A 17,560-nucleotide genomic window follows, 5' to 3' on the forward strand; every position below is an offset into this window, starting at 1 on the left:
ACATAAAATGGATCAGATGGGTCCGAACCATCGCGCGCTGAGCCATCTCGTTTGTCCCTTTTATTCCAAACGAACGGAGGCGAATAGGATAAGGTCGCGCGGTGAAGTTGGCCTTAGGCCAGGCCAGCACCGCTGCCGCGGCGCCGCGCCAGGCTCGGTTTCCCCCAACGGCATCGGCGACGCACGGACGGACGGACGTACGTGTGCCCCAGTGCGCTATGGCACTGCACGTACACGACGCAGAGACGTACGGTGGCATGGACGGGTCGGCGTCGAGCTATATATCGAGCGTGTTGTGCAGCGTGCGGGTGGTCGCTGCTGCATGCTGCGCCCATGTGGGTGCCGGGCGTACGAGCTATCTCCAGTCCGAGCAGTGGCGCACCGGCACGGCGCCGTGTAGCGCGCGGTGCGCACAGGCGGCAGCAGTGGCCGCCGCTTGCTTGCCTTCTGTTGCGGGTTTACCCGGCTGCTCCCCCGCCAGTCCGTGACTGTTCCGTTTCAACTCGGCGCACAGTGGCGCGGCCACGTTCCGGGTGCAGTCCGCGCACTGTGCACGCTCGCATTCGTTCCTTTTGTTCCTGCGCTGCACTCCTAGCGACCTAGCGGCTTTTCTGACACTCCTACTACTACTATACGGTCGCTGCGTGCGTACGTGTTGTCACTGCGTGCCCGTGCATGCCGTAGGAGGGAGGAGGGGATCGGAGAAGGGAGCAGAGAGGGGTAAATGCGGTGCCTGCGCGCTTTCTGAAGCATTGTTTCCTGGGGCGCGTAGGAGCCATAAATTGCTCATGTGTGCAGTAGTACAAAGCATGGTGGTGTTGCTTGGCCCGGTAACTGTAGAGGTATTCCTCGGTTTGGCGATTAATAGACTAAGACTCTGACGATCATCACCAAAGTCGTTGTAGTATAGTGGTAAGTATTCCCGCCTGTCACGCGGGTGACCCGGGTTCGATCCCCGGCAACGGCGTTTTTTCATCACACCGCCGTTAATTGCATTTTGTAGGTACCTATGAACAGCATTTTTTTTTACTTGAGCCATGAAGAGCATTGATCGTAGGTAGGGCTATCAGAGGTCGCATGAAAGCTAGTCAAGGACACGATTTCCAAGTCTTCATCTAGATTCCCTAGTACAGGTAGGTTTATTTTTCTTTTTCATCACACCACCGTTAATTGCATTTTGTAGGTACCTATGAACAGCATTTTTTTTTACTTGAGCCATGAAGAGCATTGATCGTAGGTAGGGCTATCAGAGGTTGCATGAAAGCAAGTCAAGGACACGACTTCCAAGTCTTCATCTAGATTCCCTAGTACAGCTAGGTTTATTTTTCTTTTTCATCACACCACCGTTAATTGCATTTTGTAGGTACCTATGAACAGCATTTTTTTTTACTTGAGCCATGAAGAGCATTGATCGTAGGTAGGGCTATCAGAGGTTGCATGAAAGCAAGTCAAGGACACGACTTCCAAGTCTTCATCTAGATCCCCTAGTACAGGTAGGTTTATTTTTCTGAGGATAGGAGAAGTAGGTTATGATATTGGTACCAGAGCAATTCCAGGTCTCGGTGCCAGGCCGCTCTTGCCTCACATCTGAGACCAGCAAAAAATTGCTTCACACACGATCGGTTCTCTTCTATCTGCGTGTCCAAGTCTTCATCTAGATTCCCTAGTACAGGTAGGTTTATTTTTCTTTTTCATCACACCACCGTTAATTGCATTTTGTAGGTACCTATGAACAGCATTTTTTTTTACTTGAGCCATGAAGAGCATTGATCGTAGGTAGGGCTATCAGAGGTTGCATGAAAGCAAGTCAAGGACACGACTTCCAAGTCTTCATCTAGATCCCCTAGTACAGGTAGGTTTATTTTTCTGAGGATAGGAGAAGTAGGTTATGATATTGGTACCAGAGCAATTCCAGGTCTCGGTGCCAGGCCGCTCTTGCCTCACATCTGAGACCAGCAAAAAATTGCTTCACACACGATCGGTTCTCTTCTATCTGCGTGACTTCCAAGTCTTCATCTAGATCCTCTAGTACAGGTAGGTTTATTTTTCTGAGGGTAGGAGAAGTAGGTTATGATATTGGTACCAGAGCAATTCCAGGCCTCGGTGCCAGGCCGCCCCTGCCGCACATCTGAGACCAGCAAAAAATTGCTTCACACACGATCGGTTCTCTTCTATCTGCGTGTGCTCGGAGGCGCCTTCAGGGATGCATAACCGTAGCCACTAGAGACGCAACTCCTTCAACACAAAGCGCCGTACATGAAACATTGACGATGTAAAAGGCGGACATCAAAGCTTCAAAATTATTCCGTGGAGTAATTAGAAAATGGATGGGAGATGGAAATACAGTGATGGTCATGTCCATACATAGCATTTCGAGAATAAACACAAAGAATTTCACTTCCACAGTTCCAGACTTCCAGTACCACTGAAAATCAATCAACAAACACTCACCGAATAATAATTCGCTTCCGGTCTGCCTCTTGTGATAAACTACCGGCTCAGGAAACATAGTTGAACATACATACATACTGCCACCATTGAAACAACATACGGGAAGGTGGAAATATGGCAAATGCCAGGAATAAAACACAAACAAACAAAAAGTTGTGGACAAGATCCAGCAATCTCCTTCAATGGGAACCAAGGTTTAAGCAGATCCAAACTCGGCCATCCACTTCTCGTGCCGTTCGATATCAGAGGGCGACACACTCTTCTGGACCTTGACCAAAGCTTCTTCAAAGTCACACATGGCTACCGGGTCCTTTGAGATATCATCCTTTGACATGTTCTTGATCTCATCACGGGTCTTGCCTGCAATCTTTCGCCTCATACCATTCATCGAAGCATCACGGCAAACATTTGTCAGGTCATCCCCACTATACCCTTCTGTCCTTCGTGCGACTTCGTCGATGTTAACGTCAGTAGCTACCTGTTGATACAAAAGTGGGGCGTTAGTAAGCAACACGAGATATTAAACAGTGACTTATCATCAACGTAGATGATGCAGTATGATTAGTGAACAGTATCCCTGAATGAAATAAAACCATAACGACCAAATGACGAAAAGATGATTAACAAATGCTTTAGTACATCATACCTCAACCGTTCTAAGATTTATGCTGATGAGTGATTTTCTGCTTTCAAAACTTGGAAGTGGAATGTAGATACGCTTTTCCAGCCTCCGCCTGAGCCAATCAAGATTCAGTGAGTTAAAAAAACATATGTGCCAGAGGAACAGTAACATAAATATAGTTACAGTAGTAGAGCATGTAGCTAGCACGCTGACTGACAAACAAAATGGCAGGAAAAATAAATAGCAAAAGCTGTAGTTTCACTGCAGAAAAGAACTGTTTATTGCGGTAGACAGTACAAATAGGGAAAACGGGACATTAACCAATGTAGAGGCATGAGAGCAGTTAAAATTCAGAACACCCAGATACCACTCTAGCCCGCAAAGGTAGCGAATAGAAACACAACTCAAGTTACAGATGCTCAAGGCTCTGATCTTACCCCATAAAACGGCGACATGACAAATGTGGCAGGAACTAAACAAAATAATCATTTGCCTTATTTGAAGGAAACTAGTATATTCGTACGTGCGATACACATTAATATTAAGGTAAAAATTAATTGCAAACTGATATTAGGTAGGATATCAATTAAGCGTTAACTACATGGATAGTGTAGCCGTCGATATTTGGTATGATATTAATTGCATGTTAAACACGTTGAGTGCTTGCCGTTGGAGCAATATAGGTCGTTGGATTAACATGATTTGATGGTCGAGATTTGTTTGGATCTGTCCCTTTGGGTCTTTTTATATTGGTATAGATATAGATATATGTACTACACTTCACCTCTGGTGATCTCTAACTACAATAGTAACACAACAAAAGAAATCAATCCGGTCTCTAACTCTAATAACAGCAACACAACTCTAGAAACCAATCCGGTCTAACTCCAATAGCAACACAACACTAGAAACCAATACGGTCTCTAACTCCAATAGTAACATAACTCAAGAAATCAATCATCTCGTACAAATTCAGATATTATGCAAAGAGTTTTGATACTACCAGTAGCACCTCTAAATTAATAAATGCAAATATGAGTGAAAGAGTTCACCAACCTGAGTGCTTCATCAATATCCCATGGAAAGTTGGTAGCTGCCAGAACCATAACAATTTTCGGCTGACCATCTTCATTGGTAGAGCTATTGTTAACACCATCTATTTGCACTAGAAGTTCAGACTTTACCCTCCTCGATGATTCATGCTCACCAGAAGCTCTGAATAAATACATAAATTGATAAATCAGGGCACGGTATTTTCTAAATGAAGATAAATAGTAAAATATAAGAACTGGCAGTTTCATATTTTCATTACATTTGCCTGTCAAGCTTAATTAAAAAGAGGTATAAAAAGCACGAGAGTGTTCTCTTCTGCGACATGTAACTTATTTACCAGGCAAAACAATTAAGAATGTCTTCAAGTTTAAGGTACAAAGCTGTTGGGAAAATTGTCATTATCTTGGCCGGCATTAATAGAACTTGAACTTGCATGGCGAACAGCAAAATGTATGGTCACATACCCACGAGATGTGCATAGGGAGTCTATTTCATCAATGAAGATTGTACTTGGAGCATAGGCCCTTGCAAGTTCAAATAAACAACGGACCATGCGCTCACTCTCCCCCCGCCATTTCGAAGCCAATGTTGCAGACGAAACATTAAAGAATGTTGTTCCACATTCTGTAGCTACTGCCTTAGCTAGAAGGGTCTTCCCGGTACCTGGTGGGCCAAACATAAGAACCCCTTTCCAAGGTCGACGAATACCCTGAACAGAAATAGAACCCGAAGGAGTATGATGAGGGCGCATGTAACTTTAGACTGAATGGAACAGGGCACAGAAAAAGAGAAAACATACGACATTAATATCATGAGTAACTAATTTTAGAAACTCAAATTGCGGTTAGCGTGATTGGGTATGCATAATATTAAATGACATATTATAAACCAGCCATATTAAAGAAAAATTAAAAAGTGTGGATGTCCAGATGACTCATGTGCACCATACTACCAAAGAAAGGCAGCAACTTTGCCCATGGTCATGATGTTAGATAGCAACAAGAATGAATGGACAGATAAAATAACAGACACTTCATTGAATAGCATAGTTCGAAATTCCAAATCATTACCTGAAAATATTCAGGCATCCAGAGAGGAAGCACAACTGCTTCCTCAAGGAGTCTTTTGGCCTCACTAAGTCCTGCAACATCATCCCATCTCACTCCTGGGGTAGAGTCTAGAACATCTCTTTCAAGCATGGCAGCTAAGTCCCCATCCGGTCCTTCATACTGTGCCTTCTTGGACTTACCTTCTTCAGCATCGCTGCTCTGAAAGGAAAGGATAAGAAAAAATAGAAAATTTTAGAAACGCAATTTGCATATAGCAGTAATCTGTAGTTCCATATCATCAAGTTGATCAAAAAGCTAAACCCAACAAGAGGCACGCACAAAAAAAAACATGCATATATGCGGATTCCAGTTCCCTAATTTAGAAGGTAACAATAGATGCTCTCCTATTTCAGTATGTGATTGCTTTTGAAATGCTTGGTGATTTCAGCATCATTCTTGTTGTGTGCGCCGTCATACTTCGCGCCTATGGAATATGCACAACGGGGAGCTAGAAATAGATGATGATAGAGTATTCCTTCAGTACAGAGTTAGAAAAAAGTGTCTTCAATAACTATAAGAAGGTATGTTTCTCGGTATGACAAACTAAATGATTTTAGGAACAAATTGATAATCCAAATCGACATATTTAAGGCTATCTTCTAAAAAAAAGGCTGAGGTTAACTCCACTTTGCATACACCAACATATGTTGGAAATAACAGCTGTAGCCACATTTTGAAACCATACAATACAAAAACTAATATATAAGAAGTATGTATCCTGGATGATATTCAAAAGCTCCCTTTTCTTCTTCTTTTGGCACCAGGCAGACAGGCAGGTAAACATTGCCAGCAGAAAAAGGAGCACTAAAAGTCTAATTCTTAAACATATATTGTTTTCATTCATGGGTGCAGACAGAGGTAACTAACAACATCAACAAAATATATTTGATCAAATAAAGATTTCAGAGTGTAACGAATATTTGCTTGAAGGAAATTACCGCTGAATCAGCCTTGCTCGAACTTGATTTTCCTTTCCTCCCGCCAGTGCTTGAAGCAGTTGATGATCTTACCGCAGAGCTTGCTTTACTTCCGCTGGGTTTTGCACCACGGCTAGGTGTTCCAGTCTTTGATGGACCCCGTGCCCAAGCTCCATCTTGGGAGGATTTTCTTGCACTAGATTGGCCTCTTGCTGACCTTCGGTTTGGTGTATTTGTATCTCTTGGAGGTGCCCACACATCAGGGTCGTCAAAGGTTGATGGCGATGATGTTGGATACTCGTCCAATGGTTGGAACAGAAATGATTTATTATTAGAGCGAATAGGAGGCGACGAGGACCGCATTGTCCCAGGGGCTTCTTTAAATGACTTCAATTGGGTATCGAGCTGCCTAACAATCTCTACCTCTTCACTTATAGCTTTCTTACAGTTCATCCATTTTGTGCGGATAAAGGTGTCATCTAAATTAGCTAGATGCCTGCATAAATATTCACGATCAACTATCACATCATGAAGGACAACAAATTAAAAACATCTGTTAAGGTTTTACTCCTAAGTACTAAAGATAACAAAGCAACGGGGAAATGCATTATCTTAGTTTTAAATATCAACAGCATTCGCCACATCAAACATTTTACCTTCAAACCTGCAATCGAGTAACACATCAACAAGAACAGGGCCTCTCGCACAATGCGACTCAAAGCAGATCCGCAAAAGGCTGGTTCTGACGTGAATGCAATGTTTTAGTGAAAACACACGACTACTGTTTTGAAAGTTTCAAGATGAAATGAAGCATTGGCGTTCATTAGGTGCAATGTGGGTGCAACCGTACAGAGCTCAGTATCATTTCTACAATAACCAAGGTGCCTCGTGACTTCAAATCCAGGCAGACTTTACATACATGACCTGATATTCTGGAGCACCCAAATCATGAACATGAGCTACTACTGGGACGCTTTTTGACGGCAGATCAGCGCAAATAGACGATTGTTTTCTCGACCCTAATTAATGATAAGCATCACAACATACTACCAACCGCAAGACTTCTCGCTTACAGCAAAATGACTAGAACCCACTATACCAGAACAATCAAATGGATCCTCACGGGCCAAATCCGAGGCTGTGAGGTCGACTGCACAGATCCACACGGGTACGACGTCGCGAATTACACAGCGCCTAACCGCCGGCGAATCCGGGAGGGTGGGCTAGGGAGCTCACTTGTTGATCTGCGCGATGGCGCCGTCGAAGAAGATGATGGAGGTGTCGTAGAGGCCCTCGAGCGCGTAGTCGCGCGCGTGCTTGAGGTGGTCCTGCAGCCCGGCTAGGGGGTTCGCCATTGCCGCCGCCCCCGCCGAGATACGGGGCTACAGATTCGCCAGAGCACGCGCGGGGTAGGAAGAGTCGCGCGGGGGGATGGATTGAGAAGAAGCAGCGAGCTACATGTATCGTCTGATTCGAATTTGGGGATTCAGACGAGAGGGTTACGGTGGCTGTCTGTTGGCGTCCGAGACCTGGGTGGGAGGATGGAGACTCGCTCGCTCAGCTTGCCGACGCGTCTGTGGCCCACTGTCAGCGAGGTACTAATCGGCTGCTGTTCTATCCTTCTTTCTCTTTTGACCGGAATCGGCTCCAGTTCTCAAAACACTAGTTCATAATCATATTTCCCTCAAAAAAATAGTTTATAATCATATTAACGAGGGAGAAAAAATGCGAACGTGTTCCTTGCTGGAGCCAACCCATCAAAGTTTAAAGTTCAAGTCCTATGTTGGGTACGAGTTTTTTCTTTTTTGAGAATCACCGGGGGGGCTCCCCCACCTGAATATATCACTCAAAGGACTGCCGAGGCAGTAAGTACAACATTACATAGGCACGGTGCAATGTGTAGAGAGGTAGGAGCGCCACGAGAAGACGTCCTTCTTGTCATGTGGGAGCACAAGACGATGAGACCGGAGATCCAGAGTGGAAATAAGGTTTCTAAGGGTTATTACGGAACTTTGGTCAATCGTCCTAAATACCATGTCATTGCGAGCAGACCAAATCATCCGTAGCAAGGCCAGGAGGACCGAAGGCCATGTGGAGGTGGGGAGGTGAGGAGGGGTAGCGACATCCCAGAGGTCTGTGATATCATCGGATTGGGGCAGAAGGCCAAAACGTTGCCAGATTCTATTGGCAAGAGGACATGTGATGAACAGGTGGCTGGAGTCTTCTGGCAGCCTTGCACACCAAGGGCATATATCTGAGGCGAGTATATATTTGTGTGCAAGGTTGATCCTGGTGTTGAGGTGGTCTTTGAAAAGCAGCCAAGCGAAGACTTTGAGCTTTCGAGGAATCTTTGCGGTATGAGTTTAAAGTTCAAGTCCTAGTATTTTCTAGGTTTATTTCAGATCTTCTGACAGCGTGCGTTCATATGCATGAGTGTGTGTTTGTATGTATGTCTACCAAGATGAGTGTCCTGATCTTTCGATGAGATGGTGATGGAACCGATTTTGACGATCTGACTACAAACATGCATGGCGTTGCGTCTTAGCAATCACTAAATCAATCTCCTTAATTATTGACGATGTCAGAAGCACGATCAGTCTGACCATGAAGGTCTATTCATGCAAACAATCAAATAACGAGCAAAAATATGATAAAGGAAGTCTGAATATTGAGAATATAGATCATGTACTAGCAAAAGGGCATGTGTGTTGCAATGAGGTAAAAGAAAGTCTTTATCACCACAATTAAATGCATTGCCCATTTAGAAAAAGGAATTTAATGCATTAGCAACCGCAACACAAGAAGTAAATAATTTGCTACAATCTATAAGAAGCAACATTATATGTGTTATATTATATGTGCAAATGTACAAACAATCAACAACCACAAAAATGAAAAAAAAATCTACATCAAATGTTCATTATGATAATCATATATTTAGTGCTTCTACAGCGTCAGCCTGATTTTGTCCTTCCTAGTTTGTCGTCAGAGCGGAGTTGCACTGTCTAGTCGCAGGTGACTGGGTTTGGCATGAATCTTCATATATCTTCACTCGGCCTCTGCTGTGTGGGTTGAGTCGACTATCGCCTACGGCAAAGTCGGAGTCGTTTGGTCAGGGTTTTAGGGATGGTGATGATGCCTTTAAAGGATAACTAGATGATGCCCCGCACGTTGTTGCGGGAATATTTTGCAGTATTTTAATGAGATTTTGGTTATATGAAACATGAATATTTGAAATAATAGTTTTTAAAATTATATATGAATTAAATTTAATATCATAATAGAATGGAATTTTACATGCATGCATATTTGCATGTTGAAGTGGATTTTTAATATGCATAGTTGCATGTTGGGGTGGGTCTTTTCTATGCATGTTGAATGATGAGGTGGCATGCTTGCATGTTGAGAAAAATATGTTAGTGGGGGCTAGCTATTTAGATATAGAAGATTAGGAGGTACAACAATAGAAATAAGACCAATAATCATATCTTTATTATGTAGATCTTTAATGCGATGTTGTTTGGTGAACTTAGAACAATTAAATTCATGCGGTTCATCATCAAACTTAACTTTAACTTTCTGATTAACACAATCAATTTCAACATTAACACTATATATTCATGAAGGGTCTACCAAATATAATGGACAAAAATTATCTTATTCAGATCCAAGCACTAAGGAGTCAGTAGGATATTTGATCTTAGCACACAAGACTTCAGCATCCCTTACAATCCCAATAGGTGAGATTGTATACTATTTGCAAGCTTAATAGTAACGTCAATTTCTTCTATCTCAAGAAATGAAATATTAAGCATGACTACTTGATCGAGAGAGAGAGAAATATCACTTATACTATCACATAAACCATGATAATAATGATTATTTTTATCTTTCTTATCATGTTTATTTCTAACGGGTTTAGGCATTCTAGCAGCATCATCACATAAATAAATAAAATGTCGGTCAATATTTTCAACCAAATGATCTTTAACCATGGCAATAAAAGGTTTTACTTTAATTTCTTCAAAATTTTGAAGTGCTTTAATATAACTTAACTTTTATAAACCACAATCATAACCTTAGAGTGCTTCTTAATTCTAATAAGAAAATGTGACTTTTCAATATAAGTAGTAGGTACAAGAAGTTTAGCAAAATAAGCTTGTATTTCAGTATTAGCAATAATAGGTTCTTCACATACTCCCTCCCTCCCAAAATTCTTGTCTTAGATTTGTCTAAATACGGATGTATCAAGTCACGTTTTAGAATTAGATACATCCGTATCTAGACAGATTTAAGACAAGAATTTTGGGACGGAGGGGTTATATTTTTAATGGGTTAATGATATTTAAATCATTTCTCCTTAGGGAGATCAATATAAGTAGCAAAAGATTTACAAAAATAACAACTATATCAGAATCAAATCCATATTTTGCACTAAGCTCAAGAAAAATCTCGGTTTCTACAAAAAAGACTTAACACAATCGTATTCAAGGTTTATACTCGACTCTTACCTTTGTTGACTCCAATCTTCAGCATTCCGTTTAATTCTTTCGACAAGATCCCATTTGAATTTAGTTTGTTTACTTGAGAAAGAACTAGTGGAAGAAGAATCGAGCATTTCTTTATTGCGAAGAGAAACCCTGGCATAAAAGGTTTGAACAATAATATCACTCCATAGCTCATGATTGGGGCATTTGAGCATTAAGTTTTTATGACACCCCCCCTAAGTTTGAGAGATATTTTCTTCTTCACGAGGCCAAAAAATGTAAATATAATTCCAATCACGGTGAACCGGGTGGATAGGATAAAATTTATTGTGGATTCCAGCTTCAATCGGTTCCAGTCCCATGAGTGAGAATCATTCAATATCCTATATATACCATGCCGATGTTTTTTCCTCCAAAGAGAAAGGGGATAACTTCCTTTTGACTCCATCCCTCGAAATACTGCAAGCTTAAATAATCACATAGTTCATCTATAAGAAGTAAGTGCATATAAGGATGAACTATTCCATCTCCTAGATAGCGGTCTTGTGGTGGAGTATTAGTTGTAGACACAATTGGATAACGGTCTACATATCACAGACGTAATACCTATATGACATTATACCATGAACGATCATAGTCATAAATATAAATATTGCAATTTAAGCGTTGTCCTAGTGTAATTTGTTCACCACGCCCCACTTGTATGTTTGGAGAGATGCCACTAGTGAACCTATGGCCCCGAGGATCTACTTTGCTTTACTAAAAACCTCATCAAAAATAATTTCCCTTGTTGTACAACTTATTTTATTTTATTTATCTATCAATTCCTATCATACCATGCAATTTAATCTTGTAACTAGCAAGACAAGAAGTTTGACAACCTTCTTGACGTGTTGGGATTAGTTTGTCTTCTGTTTTGTGTGCAGGTACCAGTGGCTTTGTTTACTAGAAGAACTCTCTTTGATTCGATAAACCTTGATTCTCTACTGAGGAAATTACTTATTGCTAGGATACTTCACCCTTATACATGGGGGGTGATGAATAAGAGTGTCGAACCCAACAAGGAGCAGAAGAAATTGATAGGCAGTTTTCAGCAAGGATTTCACTGCAAGTGTTGTAAGATAGTTTTGATATATAATGTGATAGCAAGATAATTGGTAATAAGTAGAAAGTAGCAAGGTGCAGCAAGTGGTCCAATCCTTAATTGTGCTAAGGACAAGCCGGTGATACTTCTTATAGTGACTAAAATGCTCTTGAGGACACACCAGAATACGACCAAAGTTACTTTCACCATGATTCATCGACCTAATGTTCATTGGCTTGATATGTGTTATGTTGGTGTTCTGGAGCTAAGGTATTGTTCTTACTTGAACACATACCTACTTATGATTGTACCCTCCATGCAGCATCCACAAATACAGGAGAAGTAATTAAGGTAAATCTAACCATAACATTAAACATGTGGATCCAAAACAGTCCCTCGCGAAACAATTCATAAACTGGGGTTTATGTTTCTATCACTCCCGCCACCCATCATGTACAAACTAATTCCATGATGCCTCCCCCTAAGCCCAATGATGATGAAGCTTCATGTACTTGATGTTCCCATAACACCACTAGAGAAAAATAACAAAGCATAATATCGTAACATTGAACGATGATCAACTTCACATGATTACTAGTAACGAGACTTCTCCCATGTTCTCAAGAACAAGTAGAACTACTCACAACTCATCATATGGATCATGATCAGTGGGTGTAAATATATGATTGATAATCTGAACATAATAATCTTCCACCAATTAATCCAACAAGCATCAACTATAAGATGTAATTAACACTACTAGCACTCCCTGGTACCAATATTGAACACAAGAGATGACTAGGGTTTGGAGATAAGATGGTGCTGGTGAATATGATGATCACCACGATGATTGGAATGTTGACGATGATGAACGCTTCAATTTCTCCCTCCCTGAAGGAAGTATCCCCGACAGAATCGCTCCGCTGGAGAGCAAAAGTGCTCCTACCCTGATTTCATGGCAACGAAAAGTCCCGAAACTCCTATTTTGATTTTTTTTCTAGGGAAAATTGGAATTTATGGAAAATGGACATCGGGAGGAGACCCATCAGGGACACAAAAGCTCAGGTCGTGCGACTAGTGGGGTGGTTGTGCCACCTGCCCTTGTGGTTGGCTGGTGGACCCTCTCTGGTCTATTTTTGCTCCATAATTTATTATATATTCCGGAATAATTCTTTGTATATCTACACTTCATTTTGAGCTTTGGAGAATTGTTATCTCTGTTGTAACTTTTTCAGGTCAAAATTCCCGCTGTCAGCAATCCACCTCTCTTGATGTAACTTGCATTTAAGGAGAGAAAAGGCATTAGAAATGCGTAATAATATGAAGTATAACATTAAAATATGGTAAATTACAGTAGGAAATAATGATGCAAATGAATGTATCAAGGGGTTACCCCAATCACTCTTACGAGAGAACAAGCAACTCATCGTGGGTGGTGGAAGGCCCTTGTGTTGCGACGCTGCCACAAAATCACTATGGACACATGGAGTGTCGGTGTGCGGCTGACATTATGATGGGAGAGCCTCTGAGCTCTCTGAAGGAGGAGAGCTCAGACAAGGAGGACGCGACGATGGAGGAGGAGCATCAGCCCGCGGCGGTTGCCGGGTTTACCCTACAGCAGACGAAAAGAAGAGACACAACACTGTCATGGTGGAGGCATGGCTGGAAGAGCAGGCGTCGCCGGTCTCCGTGTTCTAGGTGCTATAGGAGAAGCAGCGGTACAACCTGCTATTCCTCGAGCACCACTACCTAGCGGAGGACCAGGTTGCTAGCGGGCAGTCGAACTAGTAGGCCATCGCAGCCATGCTTGCAGAGAATTTCGCTTTCGTGGATGAGCAGCGGGCGTTATACGAGTCTGTACGTAGCGCTCGCATAGTTCACCATGCGCAGTGGCTGACGGAAATATGCCCTAGAGGCAATAATAAAGTTGTTATTTATATTTCCTTATATCATGATAAATGTTTATTATTCATGCTAGAATTGTATTAACCGAAAACATAGTACATGTGTGAATACATAGACAAACAGAGTGTCACTAGTATGCCTCTACTTGACTAGCTCGTTGAATCAAAGATGGTTAAGTTTCCTAGCCATAGACATGAGTTGTCATTTGATTAACGGGATCACATCATTAGAGAATGATGTGACTGACTTGACCCATTCCGTTAGCTTAGCATTTGATCATTTAGTATATTGCTATTGCTTTCTTCATGACTTATACATGTTCCTATGACTATGAGATTATGCAACTCCTGAATACCGGAGGAACACTTTGTGTTCTACCAAACGTCACAACGTAACTGGGTGATTATAAAGGTGATCTACAGGTGTCTCCGATGGTACTTGTTGAGTTGGCATAGATCGAGATTAGGGTTTGTCACTCCAATTGTTGGAGAGGTATCTCTGGGCCCTCTCGGTAATACACATCACTATAAGCCTTACAAGCAATGCAATTAATGAGTTAGTTGCGGGATGATGTATTACAGAGTAAAGAGACTTGCCGGTAACGAGATTGAACTAGGTATTGAGATACCGACGATTGAATCTCGGGCAAGTAACATACCGATGACAAAGGGAACAACGTATGTTGTTATGTGGTTTGACCAATAAAGATCTTCGTAGAATATGTAGGAACCAATATGAGCATCTAGGTTCTGCTATTGGTTATTGACCGGAGATGAATCTCAGTCATGTCTACATAGTTCTCGAACCCGTAGGGTCCGCACGCTTAACGTTCGGTGACGATCGATATTATGAGTTTATATGTTTTGATGTACCGAAGGTAGTTCAGAGTCCCGGATGTGATCACGGACATGACGAGGAGTCTCGAAATGGTTGGGGCATAAAGATTGATATATTGGATGGCTACATTCGGACACCGGAAGGGTTTCGGGTGATCCTGAAGAAAACCGGAGTGTCAAAGGGGTTACCGGTACCCCCCGGGGACTAATGGGCCTTAATGGGCCCTAGTGGAGAGAGAGAGGGGCCGGCCAGGGCAGGCCGCGCCCCCCCCTTGACTACGAATAGGACAAGGAAGGGGGGGCGCCCCCTTGCCTTTCCCCTGTCCCACTCCTTCCTCCCCCTCCTAGTGGGACTAGGAAAGGGGAGTCCTACTCCCACTAGGAGGAGGACTCCTCCTCTTGGCACGCCCTCCTAGGACTGACCGGCCTCCCCCTTGCTCCTTTATATACGGGGGCAGGGGGCACCCCATGACACACAAGTTGATCATTGATCTTTTAGCCATGTGCGGTGCCCCCCTCCATCGTAATCCATCTCGGTCATATCGTAGCGGTGCTTAGGCGAAGCCCTGCGTCGGTAGCTTCATCAACACCGTCACCACGCCATCGTGCTGACGGAACTCTCCCTCGAAGCACTACTGGATCGTGAGTTCATGGGACGTCACCGAGCTAAACGTGTGCAGATCGCGGAGGTGTCATACGTTCGGTACTAGGATCGGTTGATCGTGAAGACGTACGACTACATCAACCGCGTTGTCATAACGCTTCCACTTACGGTCTACGAGGGTACGTGGATGACACTCTCACCTCTCGTTGCTATGCATCACCATGATCTTGCGTGTGCGTAGGATTTTTTTTGAAATTACCGTGTTCCCCAACAGTGGTATCAGAGCCAGGTTTATGCCTAGATGCCATATGCACGAGTTGTAATAGCCTGGATTTTGGCCCTTTTCTTTTTTCTTTTGATTTATTTAGTTTTTGCTCTATTTTTCTTTTTGTAGTGGTTCCCTGGCCTTGCCACCTGGGAAATCATCCTCATTTCCCCTCACAAGTGTCTCATCATCCTCAAACCTTGCCAAGATCATGTCACTTCACTCCTTGACCAAACCCTAATTTCTTTTTCTCAGGAATATTCCTTTTTCTATAAAAAGAATAACCCTATCTGCCCTAGGTTGTGAAGCAACCTATATTTTTGTCCATCCAAAAATTCCCAAATAATTCTCATAATTTCTTCAGGTCATATGTTGCTCAAATATGCCCAAACTTTCATATCCTAGCCCAAGCATAATTCCCCAATAATTATTCTTCATTTCTGACCAGAGAGGCACTTTGTGAAGGAAGTGACACCTATCCTTTCTTGATTGCTCCCAAATATTTTGCGAATTCTCTTATGTCCAAATAATTGCCTAATGCCAAAATTCAACTTTATTTGCTTAGTCAATCTTCCTCAGCAATTTTTTAAACTTTCTGTTAGACAGAAGGCATTGTGAAGGAAGTACTAGCTAGGAGTTTCAGAATGAGTTGAAATTTTGCACACTCCTTCATGTTCCCATATTATCACACTCATACAAATTTCAGACTCATCCAATTATCTATGTGAGCACAGGATCAAATCTTTTTTTTGGCAAAATTTTCAGGTTGTGAAGCAAGTGCATTTTATATTGCTTCAAAAATCCTGATAAATTACCAGATCATTCTCCTACCTATACAACTTCTCTCCATCAAATTTGGCACCATTTCACCTAGCCAATATTTCTCTAAAATTCTTGCAAGAGTCTGGTCAGTGAAGATAGCTGCGAAGGAAGTACCATTTTGGTGAATCCAATTGGTATGAAATTGTTACAGCTTCTTACTATGACCAAATGGCTAAGCCTTGCCAAATTTGAGCTCAATTTGATGCTACATGTGAGTGCATCATCCAAATCTTATTTCTGGACGTAAAATGCAGTTATGAAGCAACTATATTCATTACAGGTCCAAATCCTCTCCAAGTTACCAGCGTGAAAGTCCTTCTTTACCTAAACCTCGCAGACAACTCCTTTGCTCTCAATCACTTTCCTGTTGATCACTAGTGCTCACCCAAGTTTACTGCAGTAAACTTCAGAGGGTGATTACCATTTAACCAGATAGTTTTTATCGATCTACCACCGTAGTTACGACCTACCCTGGATTAACTTACCCGTAGACAACAATTTCCAGCCCATCTCCCCCGCTACATGCCAGTGCATGCGGTGATCGTGTTAATGGCATCACTGTGCACGCGCTCTGTGTGCAGTGGTCGCGTCCAGTGGTCGTTTATGCTTCGGCACCGCCTCCTCTTGTCGGCTTCGCGCGCGTGAGCGTGTCCCTTGGCTGCGCCTCATCGTCGCCATTTCCTTGGACCCCTCTCCCCCTCCGGCAGCTTCCTCACCGACGCTCGTCCATGGGCGAACAGTGACGTTTTGGCTCTATTCATCACCGTCTTCTTCCTCCATGCGCTCCTTTGGCCTTCTCCTCCCCGTGAGCTCTCCCCTGTGCCTCCCTCGTCGCCTGCCTCTGAGCTCATGCGTGTGCACACGCATCCACAGCGCCGGCCACGCGTCCGTGGCGACGACAGCACGGCACGCCCCTCCCCTTGGCTATTTAAGCAGCCCCGGACGCCCTCGACCTCACCAAGCCACTCCTCGACCTCCCAGGAGCCCGCCCCACTACTCTCCCGAGCTCAAAGAGCTCTCCGCTTCCCTCCATGGCTACCATGGCTGCCTCGGGTCTCCTCCTAAATTGGCTTGAAGCCGAGCCCCACTCCACTCCCTCCCTCCACCAGAGCAACTCCCGCAGTCCACCCAAGCCTCTCCGCCCTTCTCCTACTCCTCCGGTGGCTTCTGGCCGCGAGCCCCCGCCGGCGCCCGACGCCTCTGTCCGCCACCGCGCAAACCCTGCCCGACCCCATCCTCTTCGGCGTGCGCCACTGGCTCAGGACGACGCAGCTCTCCGCGCTGAGCTCGTCGGTAGGCGGAGCGTCGTCGGAGGCCCTCTGTGGTGCCGGCAATTGCCGCCCGACGCCGGCGGCCTCCCTCTTCCTCGCGGGCGAGCATGATGGAGAAGAAGACGACCGAGTCG

At 43.5% G+C, this 17,560-nt stretch overlaps 1 protein-coding gene and 1 non-coding gene across 2 annotated transcripts; one reads left to right on the forward strand and one right to left on the reverse strand.

Annotated features, from left to right (window-relative positions):
• Positions 1 to 895: 895 nt before the first annotated feature.
• TRNAD-GUC lies at positions 896 to 967 on the forward strand. Its single transcript has one exon. It is a non-coding gene; the product is annotated as a tRNA-Asp (tRNA).
• Positions 968 to 2,453: 1,486 nt separating this feature from the next.
• On the reverse strand, positions 2,454 to 7,721 carry LOC125544534 (katanin p60 ATPase-containing subunit A1). The gene is made up of 7 exons (XM_048708261.1): positions 7,389 to 7,721; positions 6,174 to 6,648; positions 5,197 to 5,394; positions 4,591 to 4,835; positions 4,130 to 4,288; positions 3,098 to 3,185; positions 2,454 to 2,929 (listed from the first exon to the last, which is right to left on the reverse strand). Exons 1-7 carry the CDS (start codon positions 7,505 to 7,507, stop codon positions 2,648 to 2,650), a joined length of 1,566 nt encoding a protein of 521 aa, XP_048564218.1. The 5' UTR covers positions 7,508 to 7,721; the 3' UTR covers positions 2,454 to 2,647.
• Between the last annotated feature and the right edge of the window lie 9,839 nt (positions 7,722 to 17,560).

The sequence above is a fragment of the Triticum urartu genome, chromosome 3 (genome assembly GCF_003073215.2).
Source record: "Triticum urartu cultivar G1812 chromosome 3, Tu2.1, whole genome shotgun sequence".
Taxonomy (NCBI): domain Eukaryota; kingdom Viridiplantae; phylum Streptophyta; class Magnoliopsida; order Poales; family Poaceae; genus Triticum; species Triticum urartu.